This window comes from Borostomias antarcticus, assembly GCF_949987555.1.
Source record: "Borostomias antarcticus genome assembly, chromosome: 15".
Taxonomy (NCBI): domain Eukaryota; kingdom Metazoa; phylum Chordata; class Actinopteri; order Stomiiformes; family Stomiidae; genus Borostomias; species Borostomias antarcticus.
In genome coordinates, this window is record NC_140248.1 from 21,524,369 (window position 1) to 21,539,059 (window position 14,691).

The window sequence follows — 14,691 nt, forward strand, 5'->3', positions numbered from 1 at the left end:
ACTAGTCTATCCTATACAGTACTGAACACACTAGTCTATCCTATAGTACTGAACACTAGTCTATCCTATACAGTACTGAACACACTAGTCTATCCTATACAGTACTGAACACTAGTCTATCCTATAGTACTGAACACTAGTCTATCCTATACAGTACTGAACACACTAGTCTATCATATACAGTACTGAACACACTAGTCTATCCTATAGTACTGAACACACTAGTCTATCATATACAGTACTGAACACACTAGTCTATCCTATAGTACTGAACACACTAGTCTATCCTATAGTACTGAACACACTAGTCTATCCTATACAGTACTGAACACACTAGTCTATCCTATACAGTACTGAACACTAGTCTATCCTATAGTACTGAACACACTAGTCTATCCTATAGTACTGAACACTAGTCTATCCTATACAGTACTGAACACTAGTCTATCCTATACAGTACTGAACACACTAGTCTATCCTATACAGTACTGAACACACTAGTCTATCCTATACAGTACTGAACACACTAGTCTATCCTATACAGAACTGAACACACTAGTCTATCCTATACAGTACTGAACACACTGCAGTCTGTCCTATAGTACTGAACACTAGTCTATCCTATACAGTACTGAACACACTGCAGTCTGTCTGATACCGAACACTGCAGTCTGTCCTATAGTATACAGTACTGAACACACTGCAGTCTGTCCTATAATATACAATACTGAACACTGCAGTCTGTACTATACAATACTGAACACTGCAGTCTGTCCTATAGTATACAATACTGAACACTGCAGTCTGTACTATACAATACTGAACACTGCAGTCTGTCCTATAGTATACAGTACTGAACACTGCAGTACAGCACTGAACACACAGCAATCTGTCCTATCCAGTCCTGAACACAGCGCAGTCTGTCCTATTAGTATACCGTCCTGAACACAGCGCAGCCTGTCCTATTAGTATACCGTCCTGAACACAGCGCAGCCTGTCCTATTAGTATACCGTCCTGAACACAGCGCAGCCTGTCCTATTAGTATACCGTCCTGAACACACTATAGTCTGGCAGGTTCTCTGGCCTTTTAAGCAGCAGCTTCTATCAGCCTCAGTACTGGGCTCTGAGAAAGCGTAGGGGTCAATGCTAATCAATATAGCACTGAACACACTAGTCTATCCTATATAGTACTGAACACACTAGTCTATCCTATATAGTACTGAACACACTAGTCTATCCTATATAGTACTGAACACACTAGTCTATCCTATATAGTACTGAACACACTAGTCTATCCTATATAGTACTGAACACACTATAGTCTGGCAGGTTCTCTGGCCTTTTAACCAGCAGCTTCTATCAGCCTCAGTACTGGGCTCTGAGGAAGCGTAGGGGTCAATGCTAGGGGCGTAGGGGTCAATGCTAATCGATTTTCGCGTTTGTCCTTTTTTCTTGCTACCTCAAAAGAAGGAAGAATCCAGCTCATTCATCGGAGACTTGGCAGGGGTAATAATTGGGCCTGCTAAGTGCTTCATGGTAGGAGTCCCACAGAAGCCAGCGTGCTCGCTAATATAACCTTTTGTTCCAGGGTCCTTTTACAACCAAATACTTGTTTTGTTCACCGGGTTACCTTAACAACGGCTCTCCAGTTGACTGAATGATTGTTGAAAGTCAAAGCTTTTCTGTGAAGGAATTGAAGCGAAAATATTTGATGATCGTTCTAAGCCCACTAATTAAAAAGAGGATAGCTTCAGTTTGGCTTGCTGCTACATGTTGTGTGACACAAATATAAGAATTGGACAAGGTACTGTACTGTGCGCTTGAAACGGAAAAGTGACCCAAGATTAATAATGTTCATTATCGTAGCATATGCCATAAGGCTACAGGCTAAACATACAACCATGTATAGAACAATAGAAGCTAGAACTGAGAAAAATATGAGACATCATATTATGAGACTCATCATATTACTGTATGAGACTATATGATACTTATCATATTAGTATAGGAAAGTACATAGTTTCATGGAACATAGCTGCTATGATATAAGAGACATCGTGGTCAGCTGGGTAACAGATGGATGCTGTGTGTACTGTGTTTCTACCTGTCATTCATTGTCTATGTATTATTGTGGAACGTGAGTGAGTACGCTGCTTTTTACGTTCCCTTATTGTACCCTGTGATGAGACCAAAGACATATTTCCAACCTTGGTTGGACAATAATGTTGTATCTGAGCTTATAGTAACTCATCTTGTATATAAGACAACACATATTGTACATTCTTCTGTTTCGTATGGGTTACTCTACTGATATACAGCGAGTCAATTCTTCTGGTAGACGTGTCTCGCTTCAGAGCTGTACAGAGTTGCAAACGCTCGGACAGTAGGGCTCAGAAACGCTTCTGAACGCTGCTCAGACAGTAGGGCTCAGAAACGCTTCTGAACGCTGCTCAGACAGTAGGGCTCAGAAACGCTTCTGAACGCTGCTCAGACAGTAGGGCTCAGAAACGCTTCTGAACGCTCCTCAGACAGTAGGGCTCAGAAACGCTTCTGAACGCTCCTCAGACAGTAGGGCTCAGAAACGCTTCTGAACGCTGGTCAGACAGTAGGGCTCAGAAACGCTTCTGAACGCTGCTCAGACAGTAGGGCTCAGAAACGCTTCTGAACGCTGCTCAGACAGTATGGCTCAGAAACGCTTCTGAACGCTGCTCAGACAGTAGGGCTCAGAAACGCTTCTGAACGCTCCTCAGACAGTAGGGCTCAGAAACGCTTCTGAACGCTGGTCAGACAGTAGGGCTCAGAAACGCTTCTGAACGCTCCTCAGACAGTAGGGCTCAGAAATGCTTCTGAACGCTGCTCAGACAGTAGGGCTCAGAAACGCTTCTGAACGCTGCTCAGACAGTAGGGCTCAGAAACGCTTCTGAACGCTGCTCAGACAGTAGGGCTCAGAAACGCTTCTGAACGCTGCTCAGACAGTAGGGCTCAGAAACGCTTCTGAACGCTGCTCAGACAGTAGGGCTCAGAAACGCTTCTGAACGCTGGTCAGACAGTAGGGCTCAGAAACGCTTCTGAACGCTGCTCAGACAGTATGGCTCAGAAACGCTTCTGAACGCTGCTCAGACAGTAGGGCTCAGAAACGCTTCTGAACGCTGCTCAGACAGTAGGGCTCAGAAACGCTTCTGAACGCTCCTCAGACAGTAGGGCTCAGAAACGCTTCTGAACGCTCCTCAGACAGTAGGGCTCAGAAACGCTTCTGAACACTCCTCAGACAGTAGGGCTCAGAAACGCTTCTGAACGCTCCTCAGACAGTAGGGCTCAGAAACGCTTCTGAACGCTCCTCAGACAGTAGGGCTCAGAAACGCTTCTGAACGCTCCTCAGACAGTAGGGCTCAGAAACGCTTCTGAACGCTGCTCAGACAGTAGGGCTCAGAAACGCTTCTGAACGCTGCTCAGACAGTAGGGCTCAGAAACGCTTCTGAACGCTCCTTAGACAGTAGGGCTCAGAAACGCTTCTGAACGCTGCTCAGACAGTAGGGCTCAGAAACGCTTCTGAACGCTGGTCAGACAGTAGGGCTCAGAAACGCTTCTGAACGCTGCTCAGACAGTAGGGCTCAGAAACGCTTCTGAACGCTCCTCAGACAGTAGGGCTCAGAAACGCTTCTGAACGCTGCTCAGACAGTAGGGCTCAGAAACGCTTCTGAACGCTGCTCAGACAGTATGGCTCAGAAACGCTTCTGAACGCTCCTCAGACAGTAGGGCTCAGAAACGCTTCTGAACGCTCCTCAGACAGTAGGGCTCAGAAACGCTTGCGGCACAGACGGACAACTGCTAGTGACGCACGAGGCGGCGACGTCTTACCGTTGTCTTCCACGGAGAAGTGGAACAGGTCGGTGGTAGCGTTCTCCTGGCTCCGCAGCACGTAGCAGATCTTCAGATCGTCTATGTCCGCTGCAGAGGGAGACCAAAGCAATGAGAAAATGGAGATGAGGAGCAAGGAGTGTTTGATTGCACCATCGCTCTCTGATATATTCTACTCTCCTTCCTTAAAGTGTGGGTGCTCTCGCTCTTAAAATATGCAAATCAACACCAAATGCACATGATTGAATAGCAGCTCGTTTAACTTCGAAGAGCTTAGAAGAGCTTTCTCTATAATGTGGAGAGATCTTGTCCAGATTGAAGTACTGTAGCACATATGAAATGCAAGAAGTAGTTGTTAAGAGAAGAGAAGAATGAAAATTAAAATGCCAACTTGGTGGTTGGAGATATTGAAAAAGCTTTCATGTGTAATTTCAGATTTGTAGCCTAGAATAAAATACTGAAATGCACTTTGAAGTTGGGCATCAAGGCTCGCTAACCCACTGACAAATAATGGTTCAAAGAAGCAAGCTGTCCTGTTTCTGCTCCAGTAACAGCAGGCTGCACATCTCAGAGATTGTGTTTCATATCTGGGCTCAGCAAGAATCATTAAAATCCTGTGAAGGACTCAGACCTGACAAACTGTCATGTCCCTGTGTCTACAAACCACTGAGAAATATACCACAACCTCAACTCAGAGTAGTAAATACTAGAACCATCAAGACACGCTCAAAAGGCTCTACTCCTAAAACCTGCCAGGGGAACTGTGTCAATAACCCTAAAACCAGGTGACAGCAGACCTTTTTAATGACAGACGAGGGGAGGAATGTTAAGAACAGGATTCCGGGTGGTGGAGAACCCACTCCTCCCCACAGCTGTTTTCCCCCAAAGCTCTCAGAATTACAGGGACACTTTTCCTGAGTAGGCTACACAAGAAACGTGTAATAGAGTGTCGAAAAATCACCAGCACTCCGCGCCACCTCAGACTGTCTGAACTACAACCCTCAATAATAGATGTCAAAGGACGGAGGCTCATAAAAGTGTAAACCTCTGACTTCAGGGGGTGCATCCCAGCCACCGTAAACACTTCCCTCTCCTTTGCATCCACTCCTTCACCTAACAGTGCACGTTGTGACGGCGTCCGGGAGCGAGCTAGAGATGATGGTGGTGGACGTCTTCCATCTGTCTGCTCTGTTTGTCTTAGTTGTGAGAGCAGGTGACGGTTAAGCCAGGGGAGGGCTGCTTTAGACGGAGCTGAAAGGACTCAGCCCTCCGGATGGCAGAAAGAAAGGACTCAGCCCTCCGGATGGCAGAAAGACGTGGCGTGTATCAACAATGTGAACAGAGGACGCTCTGGTCATCAAATATTTAACGAGGTGTTCTCGCGGGATGTGCCCCGGGAAAAGGGAAGCTTGAATAAAGCAGGAGGGACTGTCTCTTCCAACTGACCGCCTCCGCTGATGAGAGCGTTTTCTCTCTCTCTCTCTCTCCATCTCTCTCTCCCTGTCTTCCTCTCTCTCTCTCATCCCCCTCTCTCTCTCTCACTTTCTTCTCCTTTCCAACAGCACCACGCTTCTCTTTCCCCCCTTGCTTCCTTCTATCTGTGTCCATCTCTCTCCCTCTCTACACTCTCTCCATCTCTCGCTTTTTCTCTCTCTCCCTGTGTTGAACATACAGTAGCTGTTTGAGAAATAACGACTTCTACCCTATCCTCGTTCTCTCTCTCCCTCTCCCCTCTCCGTTTCCTCAATCTTTCTCTACCCTATACTCTTTATCTCTCTTGCTCTCACACACACACACACACACACACACACACACACTTATTTACCCCCCTCTCTATCCTTCTTTCTCTCTCGCTGGTGCCCTTTTCTCGAGACACCCCGTGGCTTGTCAGAACTGTAGCTCATCTGTTTTGTCAGGATTGTAGCTCTTCTGTTTGGCTCCTCTCTCCCCCTGTTAGTATCGGTTGTTCTGAGGTGCTCTGTTGGCGTTCGTGAGAGGATCCTGCTCTTCCTTACTTAATAGGCTGCGTGTGTCAAATATGACATTCACTGCACTTCACCATTCTATTGATTATGCTATTGACTTCGTCTCAAAAGATCCGGTAGCTCTCAAACACACACACACATACCGAGACACCTCAGAATGGTCCGCACTCTCAAATGTCTGCATTCCAATTAGTGAAAGGTCTACTCTGACGATGACCTTTTCTTTACTGTGATCTGTTTCCTTATGTACTGCCTCAGTTAACAAACCACCGTACTGAACATCTAAGGAGAACATCTCTTCTGGGACTCCATGCATTTAATTATTCATCTGAAATCTTCTATGAGACCTTTGCGCGAAAAAGCCAGCCTCTACATTTCTCCGCTAATTACAATTTGATGAGCCAGGCATAAAGGCCTACCATTGTAATTCCTGCGACAGTAGTTGGCAGAGATTAATCATTACACCCCCATAGATTCAATCTCCATTTTGCACTGTGTAATTCATTAATTGTAAGCCGCTGAAATTTATGAATACTATCAATTAACACATTAATGCTCAAGATACCACAGAGAGAATGTTTACCACCACATATTGATGTGAAAGATTTATACAAAGAAAATACATGTGTGTGTGAGTGTGTGTGTGTGTTTTCTATCAATCCACCATGTATATGATGTAAAGCTATCAGTATCTGTACGTTTAAGAAGTATGGGTATACCTGTTCCTGCAGCCCCCAAAAGTGTGATGACCATGCAAATGTGCTAAAAAACCCAGCATTGTCATCACAATCATCACATCACAATTGTCAGTTGCAGAAACAATAGTTATTAACAACAAATGTTGTCCCTTTGAGTAAATCAATGTTTAATCATCGATAGAGACTTTCCACTTACCTTGGGTGAAGGTGTCGACGGAGTCGTTCCCTCGTCCCAGGCTGATGATGTAACCGTGAGTGGGCTGGGTGGTGATGTGGAACACCAGCGACGCGGGGCTGCTGTCCCGGTCTTCGGCCCTCAGCACCTTGGAGCTGATGGGGAAGCCCAGGTGACCCGTGGCCAGGATCCTCAGCGTCTGGGCGCCCTTGTTCACCACAATCTGCGGGATCCCGTTGTCGATGGCCACGATGGTGATCTTCATGGTCTGGGGACGGCGAGTCTCAAACACAGTGTCGGGGAAGACGTAGAAGTCTGTGTGCGTGCCGTCGGTGACGGTGAAGGAGAAAGAGTCTTCAGAAGACTCGGTGCCATCGTGCTTGTAGCTGATGAGGTTTTCGTTCAGGTCCTGTTTGGTGAAGGTGGTGACCGGCGTGGACTGGTTATAGAGCAGTTTGCCGTGTACGGGTGGCTGAGTGATAGTGAACTTCAGCAGACGCTCTGCCGTGTCCTGGTCTTCGGCCGTCAGCTCAAATGGCGTGATCAGTTTACTCTGGCCCTCTGTGACGAGCAGTCCCTGAACAGTCAAAACCGGCTTCTTGTTGTCCACATCCACGATGGACACTCTGAATGTACGGAACACCGGGTTGTAGCCGTCGGTCACCTCGAACTCGAAGCTGTCCATCTTGATCTCTTCATCAGAGGTGTGGATATAGTAGACCTTACTGCCAGCCAGCTGCAGCTGTGTAAAGGACACTATGGGCATGCCAGGGGTATCTGTGCACTCCAGGTGGCCTCTCACCGGAGCCCTGGTGATGGTGAAGACCAGGTGCTCATCGGGGCTGTTGAGATCACTGGTGCTGAGTAGGTCTGTGGTCAACGTCACCCTGCCTCCCTCTTTCAGAGACACGCCTTTGCTGACCACGTCGGGGAACACCATGTCAATGCTGCCCACTGTGATGTAGAAGTACCGGTCGATCAGCGGGTTCAGACCGTCAGTGACATCGAACTTGACCAGGTCGCGAACGCCCTCCTGACCGTTGTGTGTGTAAAAGATCAGCCCTTGGTCTAGCTCGGTCTGGGTGAAGTTCATGCCTATGGTGATGTTCTCCACAGAGGTTCCACCAAGGCCCCCTGACTCTGTGGAGCGCGACGTTCTACCCTGGCCTGGTGTCCGTCTCTGCAGGAGGCCCTGAGCAGGTCCAAAACGGATTATGTATGTGAGGCCACTGTCATCAGAATCTAAATCGGTGGCTTTCAGGACTTTGCTGTCGATCACTTTGGTTTCCCCTATCTCGATCTCCAGGCCGTCGTTGATCAGCATTCTCGGCGTCTCATCGTCCACGGGGATGATCATCACAATGGCAGTTTTCTCCACAGAGTATTTGCCGTCCGTGAGGATGACATCGAAGCTATCCTCCGTGGTCTCAGAATCATCGTGCTCGTAGATGATGCTCGAGGCTTCTCTGATCTGCTCCAGGGTGAAGTTGGTGACTAAGACCGAGCCTGTGGCCAACTGGTTGAGGACGGCGCCATGTTTGGGCTGTTTGGAGATGATGAAAGTGAGCTCTTCCGCTGGGATGTCTGCGTCAGCCCCATTCAGAAGAGGAGTGTCGATAACTATGTTCATCCCCTCCATCACCACGATCTCCCTCAGGTAAATCTCCGGCTTCTCATCGTTAGTGGGGATGATCACGATGGGGAAGAAGTGCCTCTCGGAGAAGTTGACGCCGTCAGAGCACCTGAACGTGAAGCGGTCCTCCAGTGGCTCCACCCCTTTGTGGATGCTCTGTACATAATACACATTCCCATCTCTGATGTCCCGGATGGTGAAGGCGCTGATCGCCGTGCCGGACCTCGACTTCTCTGAGCCAGGGGCTGGAGAGATGTTCTCCACGTAGCCAGACGTAGGCTGGACGATGATAGTGCAAAGGATATCCTCATTCAGTGTGTCCATATCTTCAGCATTCAAGTGATGGGCGCCAATGGAATATTTCTCCCCTTCCAGCACGCTGAACTGATCCCCGACTGTCACCTCGGGGGCGTGGCTGTCGACAGGGAGGATGGTGACCTGAACACGGACGCCATTGACCTTGTTCCCCCCTACCGTCCAATCATCAGACATGTCTGTGAGGGTGAGGTTGAAGCCATCCTCCTTGGACGCTAGGCCTATCTCTCCGCTGGTGTGCGCGTAGACCACCAGTCCATTGATGATGTCGGCTTGTGTGAACCTAGTGGCAGGAACCCCTTTTACCAGGATCTCCCCCAAAGCAGGGGCGTCCTCCACGATGAAAGTCAACTGGAGGTCATCTGTGTCCTCATCGCGCCCCTGGATGACGCTGGTTGTAATCTCTGTGGCTCCGTTCTCCAGAACGTCAACGCGGGAGCCGATGGTCCCAGCCGGCAGGCTGACCGTGGGCGTCTCGTCGTCGACCGGCTTGACTATGATTTTGACGGTTACGGTGACGACGTGAATGCCATCACTGACATCCAATTGGAACGCGTCGCTCACTGTCTCGTCCCCGTTGTGGACGTAGGCGATCTTCTCCTCTGTGATGTCCTCCAGGGTGAAAGCACCTCCTCTAGGCAGGTCGGCGAACGCTAGCTGGACCTTCCCGTGGAGAGGCGGCTGGCTGAGGGTGAAAGAGATCTGCTTGCTGTCCGTATCAGGGTCCATGGTGTCAAGCTCAGCGCTGGAAATCAAATGCATACCGCGCTCCAGCACGGTGAAGCCCGTATTGGTGATCTGTGGCGGTTTGTTGTTGACCGGCTGTAAGTATATGGTGAATGTCCCTTCAACGCTGTTCCCTGCCGTGTCTTCAACGGAGTAGCGGAACTGCACCTCGTGGGCGGTGATTCCCAGCTCCAGGTCGGGAGGGCTGTAGGAGACCTTGTGATGGTTGACCTGGGCCTGGGTGAACTCGGTCACCTCAGTATCGGGGGCCTCCGTCAGAACGATGGTCCCGAACACGATCGGGTTGTTCTCATCCATGTCCGTGGGCGGTTGGATGACGGTGTACTTCAGGTCCCGGTCCTCTGAGTCCAGGTCCGTGTAGCGGAGAACGTCCTTGCTGAAGTGAGTGAGCTGGTACTCGTGGACCGTCAGCTGCAGGGTGGTACCGGGGACAAGCTCAGGTGGCACATCGTCGATGGGTAGAACCCTGGCGACGAACGTGCTCTCTTTCGATTCGTTGGGAGGGTCGTTGTCGTCCTGGACTTTGAAGACGAACTGATCCATGACCGTGTCCGTGTTATGGGGGCCCGTGTGTCTATAAAACAGCTTGCCGTCAGTGATGTCTTTCTGAAGCCACTCGGTCACCTCCTTTTCGTAGACCTCGTCCTCGGCGTTGAACTTCCACGAGGACGGGTCCTCCGGCGCGTCTGACTGCCTGAGCAGCACCATGCCGATGGTGGACATCGGAGGAATGATGATGAACTTAATGGTCGAGTCCTCAGAGTCAATATCAGCCGCACTAAGCATGAGAGGAGAAATGGGCATCATCTGATTCTTGAATAGCACCACACCAGTGTTGGCATTTATGATGGGCGGTTCATCGTCGGTGGGGACGACCGTTATGGGGAAGAGGAACTCCACCTCGTGCTTCCCATCTGTCATCCTGAAGATGATGTTGTCGCTGTATGTGTCGCTCCCATCGTGTTGATACACCACGACCCCAGCGGCGAGGTCGGCGGACGTGAAGAACTTCCTGTGGGAGGAGCCCAGGACTGCGAGGTTGCCGTGGCGCAGCCCGTCCACCACCGTCACCGTGACGCCGTCGAGGTTGTCCTCGTCGCTGATCTCCAGGTTGTGGGCGCTGAAGAGGGGGCGGGACTGGCCCTCGTACAGGAGCTGGCCCGTGTTGCGGGTCACCACGGGTGCCAGGGTGTTCATCGGCTTCACGACGATCATGAAGGCGATGGGGTCGGAGACGGCGCCCTCCGTGTCCACCACCTCGAACTCGATCTGGAAAATCCTCTCCGTGTCGGAGTCCAGTGAGGGGGGCTTGTAGGCTATTTTTAGGTCTAATAAGTCTCTTTGGTAGAAGGATGTGATGGGGAGGTTTCTGTCGTCTGTACTGACTATGTAGCCCTCTTCGTAGGACAGAGGGGAGGTGATGTTGAATATGAGCTCACTGGGGTCTGACTCTGCATCCTCTGCAGCCAGCATGTCAGGGGTGAGAGCTGTCAGGACGAACTGACTGACCTCCATCATCATCATGGCCACAAAGCTGGGCTTAGGAGGGGTGTTCTCATCCCCCTCCCTGATGCGAATCATCAGATGGAAATATTCCTGTTTGAGCAAATTGCCCTCTTTATCGCGCAACTCTACGACCATGGGAAGATAGTCCCTGTTTGGCGACTTGTATACAAACGTGTGTTCATATCGGATGTCAGCCCGAGTGAATTCATCGCAGTCCATCATATTTGCAAGTTTGCTCTCATCGATAAGTCTCCCGTATCTGGGGAGCGCGCTGCCCCTCGCCAGCGATGTCACCTGGCATTTATGCAAGTCTCTGTCATAAGTGAATTCCAAAATCTTTCTGTCTATAGGGTTACTGACTCCATTTAGTTTATCAACAGTGAGAGGCATGTTTTTGGTCAATAACTCCAGCTGCGTGAACACCACCTCCACCTCCATCATGAACGGGATGATGACGGTGTCGGTGTGAGTGTCGTACCTGAGCTGCAGCCTCACGCGGTCCCTGGCGGGGCTCCTGGAGCCGTAGTGCGAGTATGTCACGTCGTGGGGGCCAAAATCACACGGAAACTTTTTGGGTGAGAGGTGTCCCGGTCTCTGTGACAGCGGGTCATTATCCAGTACGTTGATGCTGCACCGGTCCCCCGGCTGCAGCTGAATCACCAGATCGTTGATAGGATCTATGAAGACGGATCTCCCGAAAGGCACGCGTATTCCGTTGTTTGCCACCAATATTTCGTCTTCCGACAGTTCTGGCCTCAGCGCGTATGATAATCCATAACTATCCAGAAGCTGAGCTGAACCGCTGCCGGTCAGACACCCCGCCAGGAGGAACAGTCTACAGAGAAACATTGTGAATGGAGTCCAGCAGAGAGTCGTGTTTAGCCCGCGGTTTGGAGAAGTGTGGTGAAGAAAGGTGAAATCCTCGGAAGGTAGAGTTCAGGTAAGTGGCAATAAAGAGGTGGAAAGTCCCGTGCATGCGTCCGCACGGGTGCGCGTCATTCTCAGAGCGGCATTTGCGCGCACGGAGTTTTAAGTTCGGGGTCTGAGATGCTCCGCGGGGAGGCGGGGATACGCACGCCCACCTCCAGCGCTGATTGGACGGGACGGAGGGACGGACGCTCCGGGCGGACCGGGAATGGACCGGGGAGTTGACCGGGGAGTTGACCGGGGAATGGACCGGGGAGTTGACCCTCATACTAGAGGCGGAGACTCGACGGTTCAGCGGTTGAGTTCTCCAAGGCTGTCAGGAGGACTACTTTTGAAAAGCTTTGCTGCCTACACAGTGGTTCTCATCCAAGTGCCATTTCCTTTATTCGTTTTCTGTTTTTTTTGTTGTGAATTAAGGCAAATAATAAAATGATCCTGTACTATTTATCTTAGTGAATGATGCCTGTGTCTGAAGAAACTGAATCCAGAATGGATTTGTAACCTGTATCATTTCAGCAGACACCTGCAGGCGGTCGGCTTCACTGTCCTGTCTCTTCCCCAGTGTTGTCTCCATGTTATGCACAAATGACTGAAACACATTCATGGTTTATTCACATGAAACCTTTCCGATTCTGATTCTGATATATTGGTGTTCTGAGGTACGGCAGTGTGCTATTTAGTAGAAGTCTGAGGTATAGCAGTATTTAGTAGAAGTGTACTGAGTTATAGCAGTATTTAGTAGAAGTGTACTGAAGTATAGCAGTATTTAGTAGAAGTGTACTGAGGTATAGCAGTATTTAGTAGAAGTGTACTGAAGTATAGCATTATTTAGTAGAAGTGTACTGAGGTATGGCAGTGGGGTATTTAGTAGAAGTGTACTGAGGTATAGCAGTATTTAGTAGAAGTGTACTGAAGTATAGCAGTGGGGTATTTAGTAGAAGTGTACTGAGGTATGGCAGTGGGGTATTTAGTAGAAGTGTACTGAGGTATGGCAGTGGGGTATTTAGTAGAAGTGTACTGAGGTATGGCAGTGGGGTATTTAGTAGAAGTGTACTCAGGTATGGCAGTGTGGTATTTAGTAGAAGTGTACTCAGGTATGGCAGTGTGGTATTTAGTAGAAGTGTACTGAGGTATGGCAGTGGGGTATTTAGTAGAAGTGTACTGAGGTATGGCAGTGGGGTATTTGGTAGAAGTGTACTCAGGTATGGCAGTGGGGTATTTAGTAGAAGTGTACTCAGGTATGGCAGTGGGGTATTTGGTAGAAGTGTACTCAGGTATGGCAGTGGGGTATTTAGTAGAAGTGTACTGAGGTATGGCAGTGGGGTATTTAGTAGAAGTGTACTGAGGTATGGCAGTGGGGTATTTGGTAGAAGTGTACTCAGGTATGGCAGTGGGGTATTTAGTAGAAGTGTACTGAGGTATGGCAGTGGGGTATTTAGTAGAAGTGTACTGAGGTATGGCAGTGGGGTATTTGGTAGAAGTGTACTCAGGTATGGCAGTGTGGTATTTAGTAGAAGTGTACTCAGGTATAGCAGTGGGGTATTTAGTAGAAGTGTACTGAGGTATGGCAGTGGGGTATTTAGTAGAAGTGTACTCAGGTATGGCAGTGTGGTATTTGGCGCCCCCTAGTGTTCGGTTTTCTGTGAGTCATGTGATAGTGAAATCCCTAACTGTGGAAGACATGATGAAACTCTGTTTTGTATGACTGCTCATCTTCTGCTCTGTTTGAGGTAGAGGAGAGGAAGAAAGGAGAGGATGGCCTCTTCAGTATGTCTAAGTGGTCAGCAACGTGTGGGTGTTGCTCTGGCCTTTCTCCCAGAGTGTCCAGGCCCCAGCATGCTGTGTGATTAGAGGGCCCTCTCGCCCCTCGCTGTCCTCCCTGTCATTTCTGCTGACATGGGAGAGCTGACTTCCAGCTGGCCTGTCTGTCACATTTAACAGCACTGTCCATGCTCATGTGTGCATAAGAAATGCACATATCCTCTTCTACTGACACACTGATTTACACTACAGTGACATGACCTAGTACAGAGTGAGACCAGGTGACCTTCTGTATGCCTGGAGACCACAGTGGCACCCGGAGAGGGCCGGAGAAAGAGAGAGCAGAGGGAAAGAACAAAGGAGACCATCATTATTACTGAATGAGAGACCGCAGTGCATTCTCACGTGTTCCGAAGCTCCTTCTTCTCCCTCCTTCAACCTGACGGGTTCTCACAGAATTATACCCAGACTCCGCCTCCTCCCCGCCCCGCCCCGCCCGACAGTGAGCTACACGCAGAGCCACACCGGGAGCGCACGACCTGTGAACGCGGCGCCGAGCTTCAGAATCTGATTTATTGTTGCCAATATTTTCACATATACAGTACTAGGAATTTGTTCTGGTGCATACAATAAATAGACACTAGACAGGGTGCAGGAGCAAGACAGGACAGTGCAAAGGACAGGGCAGCGCAAAATATATAATAGTGCAAAATAATAACAGTGCAAAATATAGAATTCCTCACATTGTGCTAAATATATAAAAGTGCAAAATAATAACAGTGCAAAATATAATATATAATTGCTCATGTCACACTGAACCTTAATTGACAACCATCATAGTTTATAGTTTATAGTTTATTTTGCACAAATATTCATATAAAATAACAACAATGTGTGCAGGTGAGGTATATACCACCATTTAAGTGAATGTTATCCCATTTCCTACTCCATTTTGAGTGATCAGTGGGAGGGAGGAGCTACATTAGGCCGTTCTCACACTCAGGAACCCAGTCTTGGTCCTCCTGAGAGGCCCGGGCTGCGTTCTGAATCGCATACTTCTACTTCTTACTACCAGTACCTACTAC

At 49.0% G+C, this 14,691-nt stretch overlaps 1 protein-coding gene across 1 annotated transcript in view; it reads right to left on the minus strand.

Annotated features, from left to right (window-relative positions):
• The window catches only part of LOC311318943 (FRAS1-related extracellular matrix protein 2-like), a gene marked incomplete at its 3' end in the record, with an annotated part of 71,869 nt that extends 60,117 nt beyond the window's left edge, over positions 1-11,752 (minus strand). The window contains exons 1-2 of the mRNA XM_084450378.1: positions 6,739-11,752; positions 3,860-3,949 (exon numbers count right to left, since the gene is read on the minus strand). Coding sequence (XP_084306504.1) covers positions 3,860-3,949; positions 6,739-11,359 — 4,711 coding nt within the window. The 5' untranslated portion in view covers positions 11,360-11,752. The remainder of the gene's footprint in view (positions 1-3,859; positions 3,950-6,738) is intronic.
• Between the last annotated feature and the right edge of the window lie 2,939 nt (positions 11,753-14,691).